General features: G+C 51.5%; 1 protein-coding gene across 2 annotated transcripts; it reads right to left on the bottom strand.

The window, feature by feature from the left end:
• Window positions 1–87: 87 nt before the first annotated feature.
• TCOF1 (treacle ribosome biogenesis factor 1) lies at window positions 88–20,305 on the bottom strand. 2 transcript variants are annotated; one of them, XM_071569906.1, is made up of 18 exons: window positions 20,192–20,305; window positions 19,433–19,488; window positions 16,652–16,794; window positions 15,855–15,961; window positions 15,251–15,590; window positions 14,297–14,394; window positions 13,623–13,847; window positions 12,731–13,000; window positions 8,695–8,869; window positions 8,401–8,543; window positions 6,352–6,525; window positions 5,626–5,875; window positions 5,323–5,402; window positions 4,428–4,656; window positions 2,817–3,386; window positions 1,641–1,738; window positions 1,064–1,100; window positions 88–602 (listed from the first exon to the last, which is right to left on the bottom strand). In XM_071569906.1, the coding sequence occupies exons 1-17, from the start codon at window positions 20,294–20,296 to the stop codon at window positions 1,068–1,070; spliced, it is 3,096 nt and encodes a 1,031-aa protein (XP_071426007.1). In that variant the 5' UTR covers window positions 20,297–20,305; the 3' UTR covers window positions 88–602; window positions 1,064–1,067. The 2 variants fall into 2 exon arrangements, with proteins under 2 accessions (XP_071426007.1, XP_071426006.1); XM_071569905.1 differs by having other exon boundaries at window positions 5,323–5,405.
• Between the last annotated feature and the right edge of the window lie 4,230 nt (window positions 20,306–24,535).

The raw sequence follows: 24,535 nt of genomic DNA on the forward strand, positions 1-24,535 counted from the left end.
CAGTGTCAATGAATCCAGGCAGACACTGGGCTCCGCTCTCCTACCCACAACATCCTTCAGAGCCTTCTGAAAGTAGCAGAAACAAAATTTCATGTTGTTGGTTTTTACTTTGTACTCCATAAAAAACCACAAAAACCGACTCTGCCTTGGCTGAGAACAACTGCTGGACACAGCTGTTCAGTGCAACTCCAGGGACATCATAATCACTGCTGTCAGTGTTAAAATAAAAAGGAAACACAACAGTTCTCTTCTGTAGTAGCAAAAGGACTGACACCACAAGTCACAGAAGGAGGAAGGGAAAAAAAAGGTAAAAGTTTCTCTTAAAAATATAGCTCTGTGGTAAAAGAAAGGGATGGCTGGGTGTCAACAAGAGAAAAGCAGCTTATTCTCAAACTGCTTGTTCCATCAGGAGAAACGACAAGCACATCTCTGGGCCCCAGCAGGGCAGGAGGAGGCAGAAAGTTACACTGCTCTGCTCTAAAAGTCACAGTTAAATTATAAATTATTATTTAAAAAAAAGTTGAAATTCTCCTGATGAACTTCCTTTTCCTCTCTTCTCTTTGATCTTCACCCATAAATCCTTAATCACAGGAATGCGGTACCTTTGGGGAGAGGAGTTAAAAGAGTTAGGGATGGGGAGGAGGAGAACAGCCTTACAGCTGAGCAGAGCATGGGCAGAGGCATCTGGTCCACTTCCAGGTGGCTACAACATCACCATCTAATCCACATCACTCTTCCAAGCTCCCTATGGTCAGCAGGGACAGACAGATACCGCCAGAGGCCACTCTGCTGGTGACAGAAGTCAGCAACGTCCAGGCTGGACATCCACTTCTTAGCAGCTAAGGAGTTGAGGTCAGACACATCCAGAGAAGCCAGCACACTGCTGCATGACATTCCTCACACTGCTCCACTCCCTGGCCCTCTAATCTAAGGCCAGGCTGGCTCAGTGAGCACTTAGAGGGCAGACTGTCTTCCCAAAACTGGCCCAGGAATTGTGAATTTTGGCCAAGGTTACCGCTGCTCAGAGGTACAAATTGACAGTCCCCATCTACAGGCCATGTACCTTCTCACAATCCTTCAGGCTCAGCTGTTTTCTTCTTCTAAAAAGAAAAGAGGGAAAAATAAATAATTATCATCTGCACAAACATGAAGGACCCAGCAGAGCCACACAGGTTTCCTGGATACATCCCTGTGGAGGTGGTGCCACCACAAGGAACATCCTGTAGTCTCCCTCTGTCACCCTTCAAGCTCTTGGGATGGGATGCAGTAGCCTGCCAAGCCCTCAGAGCTTCAGTTTCTGCTGACATTAAGATCAACAGGAAGCTGAAGAGCACCACTTTCTCCTAGGACAGGCTCTCTCTGCCACCAAAAGGGCCCCTGGGTTTCCCCCTTCCAGGGACAGAGATCTCTCCTGGGGCAGCAATATAAGAACAAGCCCTTGTTCGAGTCACCCTCATCCCAAACAAAGGCCAGGGTGTCTCAAGACTGGCCACAGTTGACTGCAGGCTCCCTGTGCTGCCAGCAAGGCCAGGACATGGTTCTGTTCCTTCTCCAGCCTGGCACACTGCCAGGATGAGCACCACAGCTGTGGTTCAGAGCAGCTCTGCCCACAGTACCCCAGCCCAGGGTCTGGCATGTACCTTCTTCTTCTTGTGAACCTTGGCAGAGCCATCCGCTATAGGCTCCCCTTCCAAAGACACCATTTTGCCCTTCTTCTTTTCTTTTCCAGTCTTCTTTTCTGGGAGAGGGAAAGAAAAGCCAGCTAAGAGAGATTCTGGTATTGTCAGCCTCTGAGAGGGAACACAGACTGGAAGGATCAGCTCCTGTAAATTTCTGATCACATCCAAACTTGAGCAAGGTCTACAGAGCAACAACTGGATGAGGGCAGAGCCCTCATACAAGCAGCTGCATCCAGGAATGTTTCCCCAGTACCTCTGAGCCAGAGCAGTTTGATCCTACCATCTGTGCACATGTGTGGGTGGAATTACATAGGATTCCCTTCTTTCCATATCCTGCTGCCCACCCGCTCCAAGGAACCGCTTCATGGCTGGAGTAGCTGGGTACATGCCAGAAACAACAAGGGGAGCTTCTAACACAGGATGGATACGAGGTTCAGCTCAGCACAACTGCTCCAAGAGGCTCCAGCTCACCCCTGTGCAACAGCCCACACAATGGCCAATGGACAAGTCTGTCTGCTCCAAAAATAATGGCTGCATCTTAACAGAGAACAGAAACCCCAGCAGATTTGGCCCAGCCAATCCATCTTCTCATTTATTTATTTATTTATTTATTTTTACAGCCTACAAAATCCAGCACAGAACCAGCTCTGATTTGCAAATGTAGGCTGCACTGCCAATTAAAAAATGGCCTCTGGATTAGGAGAATGGAAGAGCACTACAGAACGTCAAGGTGTAGAAAGACAACAGGTGACAGAACAAGAGGACAAGAGGAAATGGCTTCAAGTTGAGCCAGGGGAGGTTTAGACTGAATATTAGGAAAGAGTTCTTCACTGAAAGGGTTGTCAAACACTGGAACAGGCTGCCCAGGGCAGTGGTGGGCTCACCATCCTTGGAGGGATTTAAAAGATATGTAGATGTGGGACTTGGTAGCATGGTTTGGAGGTAGGCCTGGGTTACTTGTTGAACTCGGCCTTAGAGGGGTTTCCAACCCAAATGACTTTAATTCTAAGAGGGAAGCAGCCAGGCAGGAAGCCAGTGGAAAAGTGGGTGCTACTTACAAGGCCCTGCACTGGAGGCTGAACATGCACCAGCTGCAAGAACTTATTGCAAACTAGGCCCCAAGTGTAGGATGCTTACTTTTAGCTGTTTTTTTCTTTTCCTTGCTGTCTGTCATCTTCTCCAAGTCACCATTTGCTTTCTTTTTTTTCTTTTTGGGTACTTCTTCGTTAGCTTGCCCTTTCTGTTTCTTCTTCTTGGGCTGCCCCAGAGCCCCATCCTCTCCTGTCAGTTTCCGCTTCTGAGACGTTTTCTGTTTCTTGTTCTCTTTGTCTTTGCTCTTAGACATTTTCACAGCCTTGTCTGCTGTGGAGGACGGTTTCCTCTTTTCTTTCTTTTCTTTCTTCTCCTTTTTCTTCTTTTTCTTCACTTCCAACCTTTCCACAGTCTGCACTGCAGGGACTTTGGCAGCAGTGGTGACCTCAGTTTCGCTCCCCGATCTTGGTTCCCCTGACTGTGGGACAGAGAGCAGGGCATGTGATGGTGCTGGGGTCATTTTCACCTCTTCTGCTCCAACATTATTCTCTTTCACTGCAAGGGTTTTCTTGAGTGCAGAAGGTTTGAGGCTAGCATGACCTGGCTTTGTTTTTCCTGCCATCTTCTCTTTGCTGGAGGCTTCTGTGGCTTCCTGTCCTGAAGGGGTGTTGTTGACTGCAGAAACAGTGACAAAGAGAGAGAAGACAACTCAGGGAGTTCCATCCTCGTATGATCACAGTCATACGAGGATGGAAATATGCATTTGAAGAGGAGCATCCAGTTCTTCTCCCAGAAAAGCTAAGCACGTTGGCCATCTATAGCAGAGTCAGAAAAAGATGCCTCAGCCTGAGATCAACTGAGAGAAGTGGGTGACAACACCCATAACAGCTTTGGCTGTTTGGCAAGATGGGTGAGCACAGACAGAGCAGTCCTTCCCCAGGACACCACTCCAGTAAGCCAGGGACTTCCAAAGGTGGTGGAGGTATCCGCACTGCCACATTTAACCACCACCAATAGCTGACCCCAGAGCCTTCTGGAGCCCATATATAATTCTGACCTCCTCAACAGCCCTTTGCACTATGTACTGATGTGCCCAAGGAGCCAACAGGCCCATTTGAGTCTCTAGAGCACGCCAGAGCTCAACTGAAGGTACTGGGTTCACACATGAGCAGAAGCAGCTCCCAGTTCCAAGTTTTACAATTTGCCAACAAATCACAGAAATGGTGGGACTTTTCCTTTCTCCATAGGTCTTCCTACTTGCTTCCCCTGCTCTGCACTCCAGATATGCTACAGAGCCCACACAAGGGGAGCCTTGAATAACAGGACTGTGTAGCAGATGTTCCTCAGCCAGTGTCTGAATCTTCCACAGAAGCCACCACTAACTCAGCAAACCAATTCCGTGTGTCTCAGCTCCAGAGAGAGCCCTCACTGCTCCCGTTAATTACTGTGGTTAAAGCAGAGCTCAGAGTAGGCAAAGGCACGGAGCACTGAGCCTCACACACAGCCAGCATGAGCCGTGTGTTCAGGCAGAGGGCTGTGCCATGATCAGGGAAGCCAGCAGACGGCAGCAGCGCTCCATGCTGCTGGGCTCCATGATGGAGACACACTGGGAACAGGGCCCGTCCCACTGACACCCTCCCCAGTGTCACCCTCCTGTGCCAGCACGCCTTTGCTCCTGGGCCAAGCAAATTCCCACCCTTGCCAAATGAGACCCACCTGCTTTGTGGTTTGCAGCCACCTGGTTGTCATCTGTGTCGGAGTCACTGCTGTCACTGCTTGAGCTGTCGGCTGGGGCTGCTTTCAGGGGAGCCTTCGCGGGAGAGTTTGCAGCAGTCACGGCTGCCTTCCCTGGCCCCACTTCACCTACAGGCTGGGAGGAAACCGTCTTTGGTGCCTGGGGTGCTGCTGGGGTCTTGGGGAAGCCCACATAGCCTGTGAGGAGGGACTGAAACAGCACAGACAAACTGAGGATTCACAACAGGGCAGCCTCCCACACACACCCAGAACTGTCTCTGCTGCTATTGTCCTCATACTGCAAGTGAAGGGCCTACCTTTGGCCACCTATGGAGCCAGCTCAGGGCTACCAGGAGAGGGGCAGACGTCAGCTGAGCTGACAGCCACACGAACTGGCGGGCAGAGGTTCTCCTCTTTGTTCTCACCCAGCAAGACAGGCTTGTGGGAGGCTCCTGGCCATTAGCGTGCGCCCACGCACAGCTAATGCACTGCAGATGTGCTGCACCCTGCAAGTTACTTACAAAAGGAACTTAATGGCTTGGACACGGGTTAAGTTACAAATAAAAGTAGGGGAAAAAATTCCTGCTGCTATTGGCATTGCGCATCAGTTCTCCTGGTTTAACCCTTGCAAGGTACCACTTCCTCCTGTCTCTTCTCCCAGGGAAGGTACCATGAATCCTGGACACAAGGTCTGGCTGCCTGGGGAAGCATTCCAGGTTCAAAAGCCTCTTTGTGCCCTCACCAAAAGGTCTTGTCTCACCACTGCACTGGGGAGCCCCCACTTCGCTGCTGGAAAACCCATGCAGCACCTTGTCTGCTATGGCTGAGAATTGAGTCTTCTCTCAGTCCTACTTAGGAGCCTACTCAGGTACCATACCTGTGATGCTGCCTCCTCCTCACTGGACTCCGAGGAGGAGCTGTGGGCTGGCTGAGTCTGTTCTGGTTTCTGCAGTGAGCCTGCTGGAAGAGCAGAGTTCATCCCATTAAATCCACCACTGTTGCCTGGAGCTGAGCTCACTAATCCAACATAGGTACTGTCACCAAAAGGGCCTTCGACCTCCAAAGAAAGGGAAGTGCTCTGCCAAGCTGGAGAGGAGGGACCACTACACACCTCCCATGGGGTAGCAAAACACTGTCCCCACCCTGGTAGCACTGACAGCATTTTCTGGAGACAACTGACCAGGTTTGGGGGGTTGCTTGGGTGTCTCTTCCTCGTCACTGTCAGAGGAACTGCTGCTGCCTGAAGTGTCCTCTGCCTGGGTGGGCAGTGTGGCCTGGCTCAGCTGGGCATCCTGCACTGGCTGAAGGCCTGGCTTCTTCACCTTGGCAGTAGAACTTCCTGGGCACAAAGCAGCCTGCAAGGTGGCAGTGTTGGCTGGAGGAGTTTTTCCCACAGGAACCGTTTGTTTCAAGCTAGAAGCAGTGGGGGCCTAGGGAGGGAAAAATGAAATAGATTTGGAAGGAGAAATTACTGCTCACATCCACAAAACTATAAGCAGCAGACCAGAGAAGACAGGCTTGGTCCACCTCAGCCCTTCTTCAGCCACACTACTCCAGTTTGTGTCAAGGTTAGCCCAAGAACCTCTCATGCAGGACACAGAGACCCCAGCTACCCGTGGCCCCCAAGTGAAGTGGGAGATGTGGGCAAGCAGACAACTGTCATCACAAAGAAGAAAGAAACCAGCCAGTCATCTGGGGAGACAGGAACAACAAAGGCACCAGCGCTACCCTCTGCTCCTCTGCCTCACCTCATAGTGAGATAATAGTGGTTAGGACAGTGTAGCCCATCTCTCCCTGCTTCACACACTCCTGCAACTGAGGACACGGCACCAGCCTCAGACTCCAGCAGACCTATGTTTCCCCTCTCCCCAGGGAAGCTCCCCACTTTAGTATCCTCCATCATTACCTTTCCTGCCAGCACATTGTGCTCTGAGTCGCTGCTGCTCGAGCTCTCAGACACCCTGCTCACTGGAGGGACAGCGGGAGTTTTTATCTTCTTCCCCGAGGGCAGGGCGGCACTGGCCTTCGCAGCTGCTGTGCTCGAAACTGGCGTTACTTTGATGTTCTGCTGGGGCAGACTCTAAAATAGATGAGAAACAAAATCAGGACAGAGCACAACCTGGAGGAAAAAGATGTAGAAGCATACACCAATCCAGAACTACCTCCTGAGTCTTTCCATCCTTTTCAGCACCAAGACTTTTTGGTTTTTTTCCTCTCTCCTTTACAGACCAGCTCTGTCTCCCACGAGCCTCTGAGCAAGGCCTCTGGCATAGCCAGGAGCAACAGTGAGGGCCAGCACCCCAGGAGTACCAAAAGCATTAGCTCAGTACCCCAAAGGAACCCATCATGAGAGCAAGCAGGCAAAATGTGTTGTGTTTGGAGGCTGTGAATCCCTACCCACTGCAGCACCAACAAGACTGCAGTTGCAAACCTTTGCATAGCAGGTACTTGGCCTCTCAGATGTCTTCTACACTCTAAAAATAAACACACCAAGAGTTAACTGGCAAGAGAGATAAACAAAGACACCAACCACTGGGAAAATTTCCCTCCATGTCCAAAAGCCAGAAACAGATTAGGGAGCAAATTAACAAGAAGCAATTTTGTTGCCTCACATTTGAACACTCCCATCAAACTTAACGTAAGAGAAGTTAAAAATAGAAGGGCCAGGGGCATGGAAATCAGTCACTGACGACAGGGCCAAGACACAAATGCCAGCAGAGGAGGGAGCAGGAGCCACGACAGAGCACTTGGCCTCCTGGTTTGTGTTACCAACAAGGCTACATGAGCAGCTCTCCCTCTCCAAATCTGTGACAAGCTGGGCCTTTGTGGGCTGACATTTCCCTCACAAAACATCTGGCCTTCAGAAAGGAAAAGGCAACACTCCACTACACAAAGCCACCAATCCAATGTGAACTCTCAGCCCTCTTACACAGAGCTCAAGTTAAAGCAACTGCATTATTTTATACAATCTTAGTACTATAAACATATTTTACTCAAGGACTGCTCAGGCTCGTTGCCTGCCCATCAGCTGGTGGGAGACAGCCTTTCCATGGCCACAGCATCAGGCCAATATGGGGAAGGGCTTCCTGAGTGCACATAATGTCCCTCTCCTGGCACAGGCACTGGCCAAGCAGGGGATGGGTATGTGTGGGATATGAAGTGTGCCTGGCCACCAAGACCTGGGCTCAGAGCATGAGCCAAGCCACCACCATGTAGAAATGTTAGCCATGTTCCTCAGCCATGTTCCTCAGTGTTTTTTCATGCAGTCTCTTGGGCTCAAACTGCAGCAGAAGCACAGAGATACCCAACACAGCTTCACACCAAGGCAGCTCTGGCCCCAGGGAGCTCAGCCACAGCCTTCCAGGACTGGCACAGAGTCACAGAAAGACTCCAGTGGGAGAGCTGGGATGGGCTCCATGACAAGCAGTGGTGCCCTCAGCCCACATATGGAGTCACCTTCCTTCTCCAAGGCTGGGTATGGCTCCTCCAGGTGAACGGCAGCAGGACCACTGTGCTACCCTGTTGGGCTTCTGGAGGAGGAGTCCCAGAGAGCTCAAGGAGCTCAGGAGGAACCAGGCAATAGGTTGCCTGGCAGCCACACAGCTCATGGAAAGACTCTGCCTGTAGGGATTTGGCTGCTTTTCTAGTCATATTTCCTGGAGTAGAGCAGAGGGAAGAGTCCCCCCCAAGGTCTGGACTCATATGTCTTACTCAAGTTCCTATCCAAGCATTCACACCCTCCACTGCTCTCACACATTGAAAGATTGCTGTGGCCAAGACAGGCCACAGCTGGGGTCAGCCAAATCCACAGACACTGACAAAAAAACCTGATCCAACCAAGGGGAGGCTTCTCTGCACTGCTCATCACCTGCCCAACTATTACCTTCCAAATTCCGAGACCTCTTGAGCTGCAGCACTAACAGCCTACACACTCAGTGTGTCAGCAGCTTCTCACCTGAGAGGGGGGGACTATTTCATCCTCTGAATCTGATTCCTCGCTGGAATCATCGCTGCTGTCCACAGCTGGAGGGACTGTAGCAGGTGCTGAAGTTGGTGCCTTCTTCACATTTGTTGGCTGGGGCACAGAATTGGTCTTCACTGCAGGAAAAGCGTAAGAGATTGTCACTATGAGAAAGAGTTGCTCTCCAGAGCAGGAGCTATCACATCAGACTCCGCTGTTACACGTGTAAGGGAGAGCAGGAAATCCATGAGGATGCAGGTGAGGGATCCTGGCTACCAGGAGACTTACCAGCTGGTGCAGGCTGCCTCTGTGCCACAGGGGACTCCTCTTCACTGTCAGACGAGTCACTGCTCCCACTTTCCGAGACCTGGCTTTTCAAGGTGCTTCCCACTGCTTTTTCAGGTGGCCCAGCTTTAGCAGCCTGGCTCAGGTCGGGAACAGGCCGGGGCTGTTCTGTTAACCTCTTAGCAAAACAGAAACACAAACCCAGAAACAGTGTTAGTACAGGTGTTGTTTAGGAGTTTAAGTGCCGTTTCAGCTCAAGTGGGGTTTTGTTTTACCCTAACACAGCTGCTACTAACACTCACTTCTTCCATGGCATGTTAAGAGTGGAAGGGGCTTCAGTCACTGCCTGGACTGAGCTGCTGTACACACGTACATTTAGCAATTTGCTTCTGACAGGAAATCTGAGCGTGTTTTACTGCACGAGCTTGCAGGCTAACAGTGCTTGTAAGGTCGTAACAGCAATGCCTTCTTCAAGCAGAAACACTGGCTTAACAGGAGACTGAGGTCAGGAGAACCACCGTAACCTCAAGTACCTGACTTCAAGGAAGCCTTTTATTTAAGCATGACCTCCTCCCAGCTCAGGGAATCAGTAGGAGTTGGGAAGCCTTGCTCTGTAACAAGATTCAGAGGCAATAAGAGAGCAGCTACATCCTAAAGGTGCTGGAGGGCTTAGTGCAGACACAGGGGTTTGGGAACAGAGGGCAGCCAGAGATAGAGTGGGACTCACCTTGGAAACTCATGTGTCAACAGGTTTAAGAATTTAGAAATTTTCAGACAACAAAAACCCTGACACTTTCTATCTACAGCACCTGTTGGCACTCTGTCCCAGGACAGGCCACAGGCCACTTCCCCAAGCAAGTGCTGTGTCAGCACTAGGAAGCCAAGGTCATCTTAAGCCCCAGATATACAACTGTCAGACGAGACTCTGTCTCTTCCTGGCCACTTTCTCAGTTTCTGCTGAGGGCTGCAGACCCTCCTGCACACTGAAGACGGGTGGTGGCAGAAGGACAGGCAGCACTTGCACAGAAATCTGGGAATTTCACCCTCTGCAGATATTCCCCAGGCTCACAGCGCTCTGCGCCCACTCAGTTTACTCCGCTCATGGCTCATCTCTGGGTTGCTGTGCCAAAGAGTACATCATGTTTGCCAGGGCAGGCAGACCCTGTCCACTCAGCATGTGATGGCAGCCTGGTTTGGCACTCAGTGAGATTCCTCCTTGCCTGCACTACCCCTGCCACTCCCCTGCCATGCTGCCAACACAGTGATATACCTCCACAGCCCACGGAGGAGAACACCAGCCTAGCAGCCTCCTAGGAAGACAAATCCTACTGTGCCTCCTGGCACAGCCTCGCCACAGGCTGCCACTGGGGCAGTGTTTATAATCTCCAAGCCAAACACTAAACAGACAACAGCATCTGCATGTTTATCCCATTACAGAACAGCTCTCTGAACAAGCCAAGCACATTTTGACTCTGCTTAGAGAAACAGAAACCTTCATGAGTGCCTGGGGAGGGGGGACTGCAAACTTCAATCTTCTGTTTTGTTTTGATACCAGTGAGTCACAATCTCCACGAGAGGGGCCAGATTTGCAAAGCTGAGGAGAGAGAATTACTTGAATCAGACAGAAGAATTCACACACATTACTCTGAATGTGCCAGCTCCTCTCCCTGCTGTCCCAAGCACTGCTGTGCAAGGGAAGAGCTTACTAAGATCAGAGCCCACTCACTCAGTTTTAAGTCCTTCATAGCAACAGGACTGGTTTCTACCCCCATGTGGATGCACAGCACAGGGCTGTTTGCTTTAGCAAGCGAGTGGGAAAGAGCTGCCATGCAGGGGCATCCTAAAACAGAAAGAACATAACAGCATCCACAGAGAAATCACTGTAAGGTTTATACAGTCTCAGAGCTTCCTGGGAGGAAGCCAAGGTCCTTCCATCCACATCCAGATGGATGACAGCCACAGGTAGGATCAGGCTGGCAGCATGGCCGAGTTACACCCAGGGAGCAGGTAACACAGGCAGAGAGCTTCTGACAGCTTGGGAGTCACAGGTACTTAAGTAACTTGGAGAGGAGGAAAATAACTCAAGAGGAAGTCATTTTTCCTGCTCCCTCTCCAGCCCCCAAAGCAGGAGCTGCCTGTGGCTCCGTGAGTGTGATGACTCAGCTGCCGCACAACCCATCTGCCACTTGCTGGGTCCATTTGCATCATGCAGCGCTGCATGACAAGAGGGGGAACAACACTGAGCCACGTGCACCCAGCACGTTGTACAATCACATTCCATCGCTGCCTGTGCACCTCGGAAGCACTGCCAGCAGATCAGGACTGGGACCAGTATCCCAGCTGTGTCATGGCCCAGCAAAGGTACAACTGTCATGTGCACAGGAGGGGAAACAGGGTTCAGGGAGGGAAAGAGACCCTCTGTCTCTTGGGAGATTTAGTCTCTCCCCACAAGGCCTGTTATCCAAGATAAAAAGTTGCAGGACAACTTCTGCTAGTGCAGCCCACACGGGTTTTCCTGGGATGCTCAAGGAAGACACGGGTTCCAAACACATGGATGCACGTGCATCTCACACCCACTCCTTCCAAACAGAAGCCAAAGCCTGTCCATAGAGGGTTCAAGTGCCATTTTTGGCCCAAAACAGCAGTTCCAAAAGAAAAGCAGCTCACAGCATCTTTAGGGTCAGACTGCCCCCCATCACTATCCTACCCCCCAAAAAATATGCAAAACACCTTGTCAAGTTCTTTGACTAAATATTCCTCAGTCTTCAGGGATAAACACACCAATTAAGCAGTTCAACTTAGGCATGATGTTCATTTTAATTGTGTTAATCCACCCCCACAGGCAAGGATGAAGCAGCTTCCAACGCTCTGTATCTGTTTGGATCTTGCATAGAAGCCAGAGGAAGTTGCAGGATACAGTAAGTCAGTGGTTAGCATATGTCCAAGTAGCAGATGGTGAGGATGAGCTAAGAAGAGTTTGACTGGGAGGACAGGACTGTGGACACAGCTAAGCCCAACAGTTTTATCTTCAGGCTTCACTCATGGTCTCTGCCTTCTGGCTACTAACATGGGAACAAACAGCCTGTTTGGCAAAAATAGAGCTCCCTTGATGACAAGCTCTTCCTTGCTGTGTCAGTTTGCAAGAAGGAAGATGCTGAAGTGGTTAAATCAGCAGGTAAAACTTGCTGCTGACAGCTTCACAGAACCAACACTGTGGGAAACAAAACCACCCCAGCACATCCTTCACCTACAACCCTGCTAAAAGGGACAGGTCTCAATGGTTCTACAGCAGGACCCCACGGCACAGCTACCAGAATAGCTGTTCCTGTCACCCAGAGCTGAAGCCTCACAAATAATCAATCATGCAGGAAGAGAGCAGCACAGAGCCAACTGCTAGAGATGCGTCCCCCTCCACCCACCTTAGCAGACCAAGGCTATGAAGACAAAAATGCAGAGACTTGCTGGCTCCTGCCTGTCAATACTGAAAGGATGTGTTGACAAAGAGCTCCTTGCAAGGACACGTGAGGCTCTGCCCCCGGCTTTCCCTCCTCCTTTGCAGACAATAGGTGCCACCCCCAAAAGGCTGCTTTCAGGACACTTTCTGAAGGGCCCTGCAGCTCAGAGTTGAGGCAGAAGGTCTCAACACAATGTGCCTCAGGATGCTCTAAGGAAGGGATTTTTGCTTCCCTTCGAGTTCAGCCACCTGAGTCCAGTCTGAGCTCATCGTTACAGAACTCTAACCAAACCCTCACAGAAGAGTCAAGACCAAGCTACCTGTGACCCTGCTCCCAAGGCCCACTCCAGAGAGGCAATGCATGAGTGCAGTGAAAAGCTGGCATCAAATAGGTTGCCCCCCTCCTCTGGTATGGCTAGGTAAGCAGTTAGGTTGTACTTGTTTCCAACCAGAAAGATCTTCCTCTCTGAGGGACCAAGATACAACATACTCCTGGAGTTTCAAGATCAGTAGTAGCATTTAAGGGATAAACATTTGTCTGGTATATCCCATCCCTTGGCACTGGGCTGAATAAGGATCACCTACCTTCTGGCTGATGGGCACAGGGAGATCCTCCTCTTCACTGCTTGATGAGCCAGAGGTCTCCACTGGCTTTATACTTTCAGCAGGCTTTGTGGGAGCAGCAGTCTTTCCCAGCAGGGTTTTAGCCTGCTTTGGCACTGCTGACTTTGGTGCTGGCTTCCCTTGGGACAGTGGAGGTGTTTTTGCTGGAGAAGCTCTGATAGAAAGTGATGCTGCTGGTGTAGATTTCACTGGGGATGGGACGGCCTGGGAGGATTTTGGAGGTGGCTTTGTCTGGACAAGACATGAACAGAATGAAATAAGGCAAATCCCACAGCATCATAATTCATTTGCTCAGACTGTAATTGAGGGAAGAGATTTCAGAGCCCCTGGGGAAAGGCAAACCCTGAAGGAAGTTTAGTGACTGGCAGGACACAAGGAATTCTTTCATCTAGCTGTGTGGGGATAGTCTCCCAAGATGAGAAACAAGATTAGACATTCTTCATCAGCCTGCTGCTACTGCCAGTCCCCTCCAATGAGGTACAAGGCAGCACTTTGCACTCTCCATAGCAGGGAAGCTGGGCTGCACTACAGCTCAACAAATTAGACACTATTATTGCTATTTATACCTGAGAAGCAAATTCCACCATTACAATTTGCCTCTTCAGGTGGTAAAAGATTTGCTGGGAGACTTTTTTAAGTAAAAGCACTTAAGGATTTTTTTAAGAAAGGTGCAATGGGTTGATTAAAGCTCAGAGCAAAGACCCTGTGGTGCCTCTGAACACCCCACGCCTCCTTCCTCCCACCCCTAACTTGACTTTGCTACACACCATGCGCATTTACAAAATTTTCTTTTCACTGCAGTTCCTGGCCCTGAGAGGTGTGCAAGGAGAGAGAGAATCTTGTACAGACGCACTTGGGTTACTGAAGGAAGTTCTTCATCTTCACTGTCTGATGAGCTGCTGCTCTCTGATGTGTCATCAGGCTGTGCAACTCCTGGAACTGTTGTGGATGCAGGTTTAGCCTGGCTTGGTGGCAACACTGTTTGCCTCACTGCATTCTTCTTAAGAGACAATGGAGCAGCAGGTGCACTTTTCACAGGTGTTGCATTAACCTGCACTGCTTTCACAGCTGGCTTTGCCTGGGAACAGGCAGAACAAAAGAACAGGAGAATCAGGTCACACCTCAGAAGAAAACAGCTGAAAGCTCTAACTGCATGGAATGTTTTAAAGCAAGCTACCTTGCTAACTTTGACAGGACAGGCTCGTTCAGACCCATTGGCTGTGGAGTAAATGACGCAAGCCACTTTCTCCACAAACTCCCTGACTGTATCTGTGAAACTGCGCACCAATCACCTCTTACAGATCAAAGGATCTCCCTCAGCTTCATCACTAGTAGAAACTGGGATGGAATGGTTGATGCCAGCAGGGGTTAACAGGACTCTCAGCCACACAGCATGTTTTTGGATTTGCGAATCACACATCCAAGGTAAAAGCTGTTGTCAGAATACAGCACTGTAGCATTTCCTCTCATCTTCAAAAGAAGGGAAGTGACTTCCTAGGGACAAAGAACCTGTGTTGGAGACGTTACCTGGACTGTTGGAGCTGCTAGCTCCTCCTCCTCGGAGGATGTGTCCTCACTGGATTCCTCACTGCTGCTCTCTGCAGCCCCAGCCGCCTGCTTCGGCTCTGAAACACAAGCAAGGAGATGTTACAGCTGCTGCCTCCTCTGAGCCCCCAGAGAGTGACTCTAATGTGGCTTTTGAAGTCAGTGAAACAAAACAAGCTGCAGAGAGAGCTGAGGGGATTTGCAGGGAAGAGGACCCAGCCCTGCCGAAAGCATCAGTGGCCTGCCGGGAACAGCTTCTCCAAATGTTGGCCCACAAACACAACTCTAACAGTGCAGGCAGAGATGGGAAATGCTTCTTGGCCACCCTCTGATCCCATGGGGAACTGCCCAGCCACACACAGCTCCCTGCAGGGGCACCCAGCCTGGCTGGGCCTCCCTTGGAAAAGAGCCAAGAGAAGGATCATTTTCAGAGCTTCAGCGGTCTGTGCCTCACACCCCTCCTCCAACACATAAACACACGCTTCAAAGCACTTAAAAGATTTCCCTACAGACTTCAAAAGCCAAAACTAATCACTTTGCAATTGGGAATAAAGAGAAAAGGCTGCAGTGCTTTTCCAAAAAGCTGAAAGTATCTGTAGCATCAGTACTCCATCTCCTGCAGACATGCTATGCTGTTACCCCCAACCCTGTAGTGCTGGGTGTTGCCAGACAGACATCTTAGCACAGAATCTGCTGCTTGAAATGGGAGCAAGCATGCTGGATTCATCCCACGGAGCTCCAGAGCTGGCTGCTTTGCAGTGTTCTAGCAGCCTCCCCAAGGAACAAGCATCACTCTGAGCTTTCCAGCAAGGGAGTTGAAAGGAACATGCTGAAGGCACGTCTCTGAATTGACTTGTAGCAGAGCAGGAACACACACACACACACACACACACACACACACACACAGACATTCACCACACCCTGCAGGCTCCTCACCCGCTTTGGGGGCTGGGGGCTTCACAGCCGGCGTCTCCTTTTCCTCCTCACTCTCAGATGAGGAGCTGCTGCTGCTGGAACTTTCTGGTGCTTTGGTCGTTACTGGTGCTTTGCTTTGCCCTACTTTGGCCACGGCAGCTGTGGCATGTCCTGGTTTTCCAGGAGGGGACAGTTTCTGGGCCTTGGCTGGAGCTGCAGCTGGAGCATTGGGCTGCTGCTTGTTGGAGAGCACAGTTCTGTTGGGAGTAGGGAGCACTGCTGCCCTGCCCACCGGGGCAGTGGCCTTGGGAGGGGAATGCAGGGAGTTGGCAGCTTTGGCACCCACCACAGCTGGTGTCACCTACAACAGAAACAGAAAAATTAGAAGCCTACACGCAGATGAGGAGCTAAACTGGAGACAATGTACCTTCAATAGCAATGTGGCAACCAGGTGAGCTCTTAAGGAAGCACTTGGGAGATATCTAAAAGAAGCCTTATGGTTGCACAGGAGGGTCATTTTAACAGGAATTCCACACCAGGCCACAATCCTACACATGCCAATGAGTCTGGGACAGTCCTGACCTCAGAGTACCACCAGCCTTCAAAGCCAAGAGAATTGCCTTACCGTCACTGCACCTTTCCCAGGCAGTGTCTCATCTTCTGATGAGGACTCATCCTCCTCACTGCTTTCTTCATTCACTGCCAGGTTTGTGGCCAGAGAAAGGCTGGCTGCTGCACAGGAGAGAGCCACAGAACAGCTGTGTGAGTGTGTTTCTCACACCAATGTGGCCTCCAGTTTGCAGGAAGGGCCCAGCAGCAGGGCAGGGTCCCACCTCCACACCTGCCCCAACACCACCATCACTGCTGTCCCTGTGACAGACAAGTTCTTTGCTCCTGCCCCCCCCATCCTTCTCCCCAGCACCAAGACAAGGATCCTGCCAAGACCTGCAGGTTTCCAAAGGCTGGTCTACAGCAGATGAACTGAGCCAAAATGTATCAGACACATGGGTTTTTGTTAGACTCTGCAGGCCAACGCTGCCCACACCAGCTGCACCAGGGATCCATCCCCACTTCAGACAGGGGGCACTGGCTTACCAGACCACCTGACAAATCCTTCCCTCATCCATGGAACCAACTAGTGCTCCAAAGTGGGCAGCAATAGGCTCCCAAGGCTTCATCCAAGCAACAACACCATCCCTCCCCAGTGAATCATAACACCTTTTTTCTAGCTTCAGCAGACATCTGTGCTCCTCAGAAACTCCACATGAGAAGAGGGTACTAAATTAGTTGTCCTATTTTTCTAAGAGTACAAGGGAATAGCCATCACTTTACAAGCATTTCCTCTAGCCAAGCAAACTGGGCTGCTCCTACACAAGCCTCCAGTCCTACTCTGTCAACTCCAGGGAGATGAAAGGCTCCTACCATTTGCAGCTTTTGCCTTCTCTTTCTCATCCTCTTCTTTTTCTGAGCTCTCAGAGCTGCTCACAGGATCAGGAACTCTGATCTTTTCTGGGATGGTTGCCTCCTCATCACTCAGCTTTCTTCTCTTGGAATTTGGGGGAGTTCTAGGGAAGCAAAATTGTGTCAAAATGTGTAAAATACATCTTGAATAAACTGGAATACAATTATTCATTTGCTGTGAGGTCAGGCCCCAGTCTAAGGACAGGCAGTGTCATTTCTTTGCAGCTCCTAAGGGAGTGGGAGAAATACTTCTCTAACCTGCGAGGGGCATCTCCAGCCCTTCACAAACTCCCAAGAGCAACATATCCTTGCAACATTCAAGAGATACTGAACCTAGACAACCTTTTTCTGTGCCCTAAGCAGACTCTTTTTCACTTTAGCAGAGAAGTAAAAACATGTATGGTCAGGGTGGTGCTTGACACAGAGCTAAGGCATCCTACAGAATAAATTCCATCTCCAGGAGGCAGCTACAGTTACAGAGTTACGAAGCACAGCCCCAGGGTTAGGGCAGCCATCCCCAAATGGGTCCTGGTATTCCATAAAGCCAGAAGAAGTGAATTTTAAAGCTAAAAAACTCATCTGAACTTGGGCTCACAGGTCAAAAGGGTACAAAAGTCAGGTTGCAGAGAGGTTTAGGAAAGAAAGTGGCTGGACCTACAGAAGATGTGTTAGAAAAAGGGGAGGAAGAGGCCACAGATAAGCATTAAACCCTTAAGCTATTCAACTGGGTTAAAACATTAGGCTGGAGAAAGATTCCTCCAGGCTCTAAATCCTACCTGCACCAAAACAGATGATGCAGCTGAAGTTACACATGCTTTCATTTGACAATTAAACGGAACAGATTTGCTTTATTATAAGGATAACACTGGGCACACATTGGTGTGATTCACACAGGCAATGCTGCTCAGCCTGGAGACACACAGTTATCAGAGGCCAATATCCTCACTCCTGTGCCAGTTTAGCTCATTTTACTTGTTCATCTGTTTTAAAACCAAGATTAGTTTAACAATTTGGAGAGTAAAGATTGTGCTTGCCAGCAGAATGTTCTGCCAGCACAGCTGTAATAGCAAGTTTTGTGCAAGCAGGCCAATCCAAAGGCATGTTTCCTATTCCAAAGTCCTGGTAACTACTCCAGCAATCCTTTTAATAAAACAACAGGGCATCCCACACAGGCAGCTCTGACCCTGTAACACCTTCCTGATCTAGTGGCAGCTGACAGCACAACACAGGCTGCTGTGAGTGATCAGGATCTCAGGGATAATGTGTGAGGGGAAGAAATGATGTCTGCTGTCCCTGCAGCATCCTGGAAGCACCTGAGGAATGCAGGGCTCTGGCTGGTCCAGCTTTCTCCTGCTCCTAGGCCCCATTCCACCCATTCCCTGCATCCTCCAAGTGTAAATGCCAGCTCTGGAGGGAGGCCACTCCTGTAAGTGTCTCAGCTTTTACATTCACTTGGGAAGAGTTTGTGCCAGACAGCACCAAGGATGCTTTGGTGAGACAGGCAAGAGCCACAGGGTAGTTTAAGGAAGGACATTCTGGGGCTAAAAGCCTATGGAGTAACAACTGCAGCTCACTCACAAGAGCACTCCAGGACTCCTTCTGGATAAAGAACTCCTGGTCAACACATCCCTGCTTTTGACTCCAAACCAGGCATAACTCAGGCTGACCAGAAATAACAGATACCTCTGAGGAGCAGGATCACAACAGAAGGGTGACACTAAAGAAAAAGGAATTAAACCCCCTACTGCCCCCAAGTTTAACAGCAGCAGTGTCTGGGAGGGTTTGCTGGAACAGGCAGGACAACCAGCATGTGGGAAGGACACCATCAGCACCCACAGAAGCAACACACTGTTAGAGGGAGGAACTGCAAACCTATTTCTGTGCTGCTACACCCTCATCTACACCAAGGCCTTCCCCTGCTCAGGTGTGGAGTACAACAGCAAGGACAGAGGCAGCAGGTGAGGCACAAGGTGTTCCAGCAAAAACACATCTTTGAAGGAAACGCTTCCCAAGGCTGCTGGCACAGCCACGCTGAGGGGCATCCTCACTCCAGCACTCCCAGCTCCATGGATTCCCTGGATAACCCAGCACTGACGCTGCCAAAGGCCTCTCTGCAGCCCTGGACTCCAACATTCAACCAAAGCAAGCCCTGGGTGTGTGTCACTGTCACTACACCCCACGGATGGGAAGGCTCCAGGCTGCAGACCTTCCCATGGGGAATATATAAGCCTTGGGAACATGTAAGGGCTTGAAAGGACAGGCTGAAAAAAAAAAGAATTCCTCTCAATCAGATCATCTGTGGTCTATTCCAGGTTTGAGTCCCTGCAAGAGCTTTAGCATTTCAGCACTGCTCAACATCTCTGTTCTTGGTTCAACACTCCTGCAAAGCACATGGTTTTACAAAGAAAGGGAAACTGAACAGGAGAACTGATTTCTGACAGTAAAGCACGACCCCTTGAGCCTTGTAATACTCCAGTATTAATGAGCACAAACAACATCAACTGTTCTAAAGTAAGAACTTATCTCCAAGATCAGGAAATTTTAAACCAGAGTAATCCTAAACACCTGAAATGAACTTCTGTGAAACCAGAGATTAGGAGAAAAGCCTGCTGAGCACAGTTATCACTGGAAATACTCTGACAATGGGGCAATGTGGCAAATAAAGATCACACACATGCCATGCAGCCTGGATGTTAGCACAGCCTGGCATCTATCTGATACTCATTTCCTCCTTTGACTTACTTTTCCCAGTGGGTAAAGATGTCCTCGAGAGAGGTCGAGAGGGAAGGGAGTAACTTCTGTAAAAGCAGAGGGGACACCAGTCAGGGATCTGCGCCGTTTCGGGATGCGACCACCAGACAGGAGCAGAGACCGCAGGGGCCCGTCCGCGAATCTGCAGAAGGAACGGCCTCGTGCCCTCCCCACACACGCTCCCGGTGAATCCCCCAGGGCCGCCCGCTCCCCTGGGGGCTTTCCCCGCAGCAGCACATGCACCGGCAGCACAGGATGGCTCCATCCAGCGGGCTGCCAGCCCTCTCCCTTCTCCCGGGGTTGCTCGAGGCCGGGGACAGCCTTCTCCCGGGGTTGCTCGAGTCCGGGGACAGCCTTCTCCCGGGGCAGGGAGCCCCCGCTCGGGGTCGGGACAGTCTGCGGGCACCGGGAGCCCCCGCTCAGGGTCGGGACAGTCTGCGGGCACCGGGAGCCCCCGCTCAGGGTCGGGACAGTCTGCGGGCACCGGGAGCCTCCGCTCGGGGCCGGGACACCACGTAGGCGCAGGATGCACCTGCGGGCCGGCGTGAGACCACGAACTCGCAGCCCCAGAGAGCGCCCGGCCCGCACCGGCGTCGCACCCGGTGGTCGGTGAGGGCACCAAGGGAGGGCCGGGCCCTGCGGCCGCGGCGAGGCCCGCGCGCTTCGCGGGATCACCCGCCCCCCGCACCCCGTACCCCGCCCCAGCCCCGCTGCCTCCCCCGCCCCGGCCCCATTGCCTCCCCCCGTTACCTGCCCGCTCTGCGCCTGCAGCTCGCGGGCGGCCCGCGCGAACCCGCCGCGCACCAAGTGCTCGTGGATGAGGGCGAGCAGCTCCCGCCCGCCGCCGGCGGCCATGACACTCCGCGTGCCTCGCGCCACTTCTGCTTCCGCCGCGCGGCACCATGGGAGTTGTAGTCCCGAGGGGGCGGGGGGGGTGATAGGGGCGCCACGGAGGGGGGGGCGTGTCACTCCATGAGGGTCTCTCACACCGCCCTCGGCGGGAAATGGGGGAGAAGGGAAAGCGGGGATCAACGTATGGCGGCCCCGCTGGGAAGTGGGGAGAAAGGAGCGTGGCAGGGGGCAGGTCACCCCTTAGGGGTTCCTCACACTGCCCCGGTGGGGGATGAGGGAGAAGGGAAAGGGGGAAGTGCCGTGTGGGGGTCTCTCGCATCGCCTCTGGCGAGGGGAATGCAGAGCGGCTGGGAGTCACCTCGTGGTGGCCCCGCACATGGGAAAGGGAGGGGGGTGTCACACCATGGGGTCTCTCACATCGCCCCGGCAGGAGGTGGGGGAGATGAAAAAGGGGGGTCACTGCCCGGCCTGGAGCCCTCACACTCCCTGGCAGGAGATGGGGGAGATGGAAAAGGGGGGTCACTGCCCGGCCTGGGGCCCTCACACTCCCTGGCAGGAGATGGGGGAGATGGAAAAGGGGGGTCACTGCCCGGCCTGGGGCCCTCACACTCCCTGGCAGGAGATGGGGGAGATGGAAAAGGGGGGTCACTGCCCGGCCTGGGGCCCTCACACTCCCTGGCAGGAGATGGGGGAGATGGAAAAGAGGGGTCACTGCCCGGCCTGGGACCCTCACACCCCCTGGCAGGAGATGGGGGCGAACTGGGGAGGACGGGGATGGCAGGACGGGGGTTATTGCAGCACCTCCGTGTCTAATTCTCTGCATTTTAGAACAGTCTTCCCGCAGGATTCATTCGCGGCGCTCTGGAGCTGAATCCTCGGGACTGATTTAATGCCGAGTGGACATTAAGCTGCTCAAACAAGCAAAGGGGGAGAGGGAAGAAGCTGCTCCTGATGCAGAGCAGCTGTTGGAGAGGAGCCTGTGACAGAGGGGCTGCCCCGCTGCCACCCCCCCACCCTGCCCTGATACTTTCCAGGAAAAAATCTGGCTCCCATCACTTCGGCAGGGGTTTATTTTTGGAAGGTTTAATAATGTCCATGGTGTGCCTGTCGCTCATTCAAAATACAGACCCTTTATTTGTGTTCATAGGAGGATTAAATATAAAACTGGCTCGGCTCCAGCTGGCTCTTGCACCAAACATCTCTGACACCAGTATCGTCCAGAGCTGTAAAGCCACAGTCCAGGTGGCAGTTTTACAGCTCCTGTAAATGAATTCCAGACCTTGTTGGTCCTTTCTGGGACTGATCTCCCCCTGCACAAGTGGATAGTGAGGCCTGGCATGAATGTGACCACAGCACAGAGCGACACTATGGCTGCCCCAGCGATGGTGTCCCAGCTCTGCTGCTGCTCTGAGGTGACCTGAGGTAACCAGGTCTCAGAAGGTGGCCTGGTTTGGGGTCCTGGTTCTCCTGACTGGAGAGGAAGAGCCAGATGGAAGCATCCTGAGGTGGAGAGCAGAGAAGGGTGTAACCTGGGGAGGCTGTGGATGGGGCTGAGTGGGCAGAGGTAGCGTGGGGACATTGACTTCATGGCATTGACATCCCTGGGGACATTGACTTCATATCCTATGAAAGTGTGGTTGGGTGGAGATGAAGCCCCCAAAGGACTACAAAGGACTCTGTTGCAGGTACATGCATGAACAGATTTGGACCTACTTTGACATGGTCTGGAATGGTTTTATACCTCCAGGAATTTGCTTTATATTAAAAAATCCCCAAATGTGAACTCGCAGAGCTCCCACCAGCAGCCTGGTGATTAGAGGAGGTGCTGCCCAGGACTCAGGCAGGAACGAGCAGAGGGTCCCTCCTCGGCAGCAAAGCTCTCCAAACAAATGTCAAACTATTATGTGGTGCAGGGAATTGCAAAAACACTGGTCTGGATGGAGGGTGGATGGGACATTCAGTGCTGGGAGGATGGCAGGTGACCAAGTCATCAAGTGCCAGCAGAAAGACAAAGGAGGTGAGTACATCCTGAGGGGTAGGACAATGCAGGCAGACCCTCAGCTCAGGTATGGGCAGGAGAGGGGAGCACAGTCCTGTGTGGTGGTCTGGGTTGGAGGTGTCCTGCCAGCCCAGCTTTTCCATAGCTCTGATCTCTGTGCCAAGGGATGGTGCTTCACAGGGTGCCCAGGGAAATTGGCTGCATTAGTTTCCCCCAGGATTCAGGTGCCAGGAGTCCAACAAACCCCTGCTCTGATGCATTTTCAGGCCTCCTCCTCTCCCATGGCTCGGGACTCACATGCACTAGAAAGCATAAAGGGTTTAGCTTTGACCAACTTCATAGAAGGCAAAAAGACAAATGAGCACAGATGGAAAGAAACACTTTCAGGAGAGTTTGCTCTGGAGAAAGGCAAATAGAGGACACTAAAGCCCTGAGCACCCATGCACAAATGGCTTGAAAAATGGACTCCATTTCCCACCCCCACCTCCTGTGTCTCTTCACAGGTCTGCCACAGTTCAGGGTCACCTGAGTCCAAAGATTCACACCCTCAAACCACAAATACCCTCAGCAAACCACATTGCAGAGCCTGGGAATAACACAACCCACTTGAATGAAGAAATCTGAAAAAAAATAATATGTATGCTGCACCACAATTACAGGTAGAGAAAGTATTTGAGGTGGTTAGTAAACATGTCAAAAAATAAATACAGCTATTCAGTCAGCAAACAGCTGCATGATTATAACCAGGAAAATATACCCCAGCCCAAAGCTAGCTGAGACCCAACAACACATGCACTTATTAAGGAGTGATTTTTGTGTGTGTGCAATTTCTGATGAGAAGTTGAAAATATTTTGCCCGCTCTTTATTTTAGGAAGGTGAAATATCTTTGGTGGATTTTAAAACCCAACCTCTTGGGTATGCGTTGTCCATGCCAAGACACTGAGTCACGGAGAGATCGAAGGAAGCTGCTGGAAATCCAGACAGGGGATAAAACAGCTGTAATCGAGGAGCCAGCTCAGCTCCATCTCTAATAACCACACAGCCCTGTCCCTGCCCTCAGCCTTCCAGCCGAGGGCTTTGCTCACTGCCACTTTCACATGCTCTCTGGTTATTGCTTGGGGTCAAACTTGTCCACACCTATTCCCTTCTGAATGACTGCTTATGTCTGGGCCAAGCCCAGGTTCAGGGAGTGTGCCTGAAGGCTAGAGACTGCTGTTCTTCCTCCGTTGTGCCCAATGGGAGCTGACAGCCTCCAGGCACGTCTGCTGTACCCTTGGGCTTGCAGGGACACGTTGCTGCTCTCCAAGATTTGGTTTAATATATTTGTGCGCACATAAGTTTGTGGCATGTTGTGTGTTGTAGCAGTCTGGGACACATCTCCCATTACCATTTGACCTTTCTGTTTGGTGTACGTGGGGTTGCTTATGCCTGTTTAGGAGTTGCAGAATGAAGGGGCTTTGTGATGTGTAGGCGGTTATAAATGAAAGTGCAAGCCATGTTTAGGATAGTTTTCATGGCCCAGTTCAGAAGCTGATCTGAATTTCCTGGCTCCGAGTACCTTGCCCGAAGAGCTTTGAGCCCTTTACCTCCTGGAAACAGACCCTAGAGGGTGCCACCAGGGTTGAGCAGGGGAGGTAGGATGGAGGAGACAGGGATGGGGTGGGACAAGGTGAAAGAGATAGATGGAGATGAAAGGTGTTAAGAGACAGTGAGGAGAGGAGGTGGGACCATGAGAGAGGAGAAGGGGGAGCAGTGACGGGATAGAGAAAGGGGTTCTCCTTTTCACAGGAAGATGAGTCAGGGAAGAGTGGTAAGAAGTAAAGGAAAATCTGAGGAGGGATGGAGAAGCAGAGGAAATGACCAAATTAGCCTGGGGAGATTTGCTTACTGGGGGCCCTTCTTGGGTGGATTTGCTCAGTGGGGGCCCTTCTTGGGCAACTCTGTGTGTGAAGGGGGTTTGCCAGGTGCTGTTCTGCAGGGCTTTGAGTCATGGTTGTTACCAGCATCTCTCACCACCATCTGCGTAATGTCCCGGGTTGTAGCCACGCCCAGAGGCAAAATTGTGCATGGCCAGAGTCACGGCCCTCTGCCCAGCCGGTGGGCTCAGGCTTTGCAAGGACAAGGAGCTGCTTTGGGAACAGTCTGACTCAGGAATTCTGTTTTATTCTCCCCGCTTCGTTTTGCTGTTCTATCCCCCCTCCTCCTTTTTCTTTGTCTGCTAATGCACAGCAGATGGGAGGAA

Source organism: Pithys albifrons, chromosome 15 (genome assembly GCF_047495875.1).
Source record: "Pithys albifrons albifrons isolate INPA30051 chromosome 15, PitAlb_v1, whole genome shotgun sequence".
NCBI classification, from domain to species: Eukaryota; Metazoa; Chordata; class Aves; order Passeriformes; family Thamnophilidae; genus Pithys; species Pithys albifrons.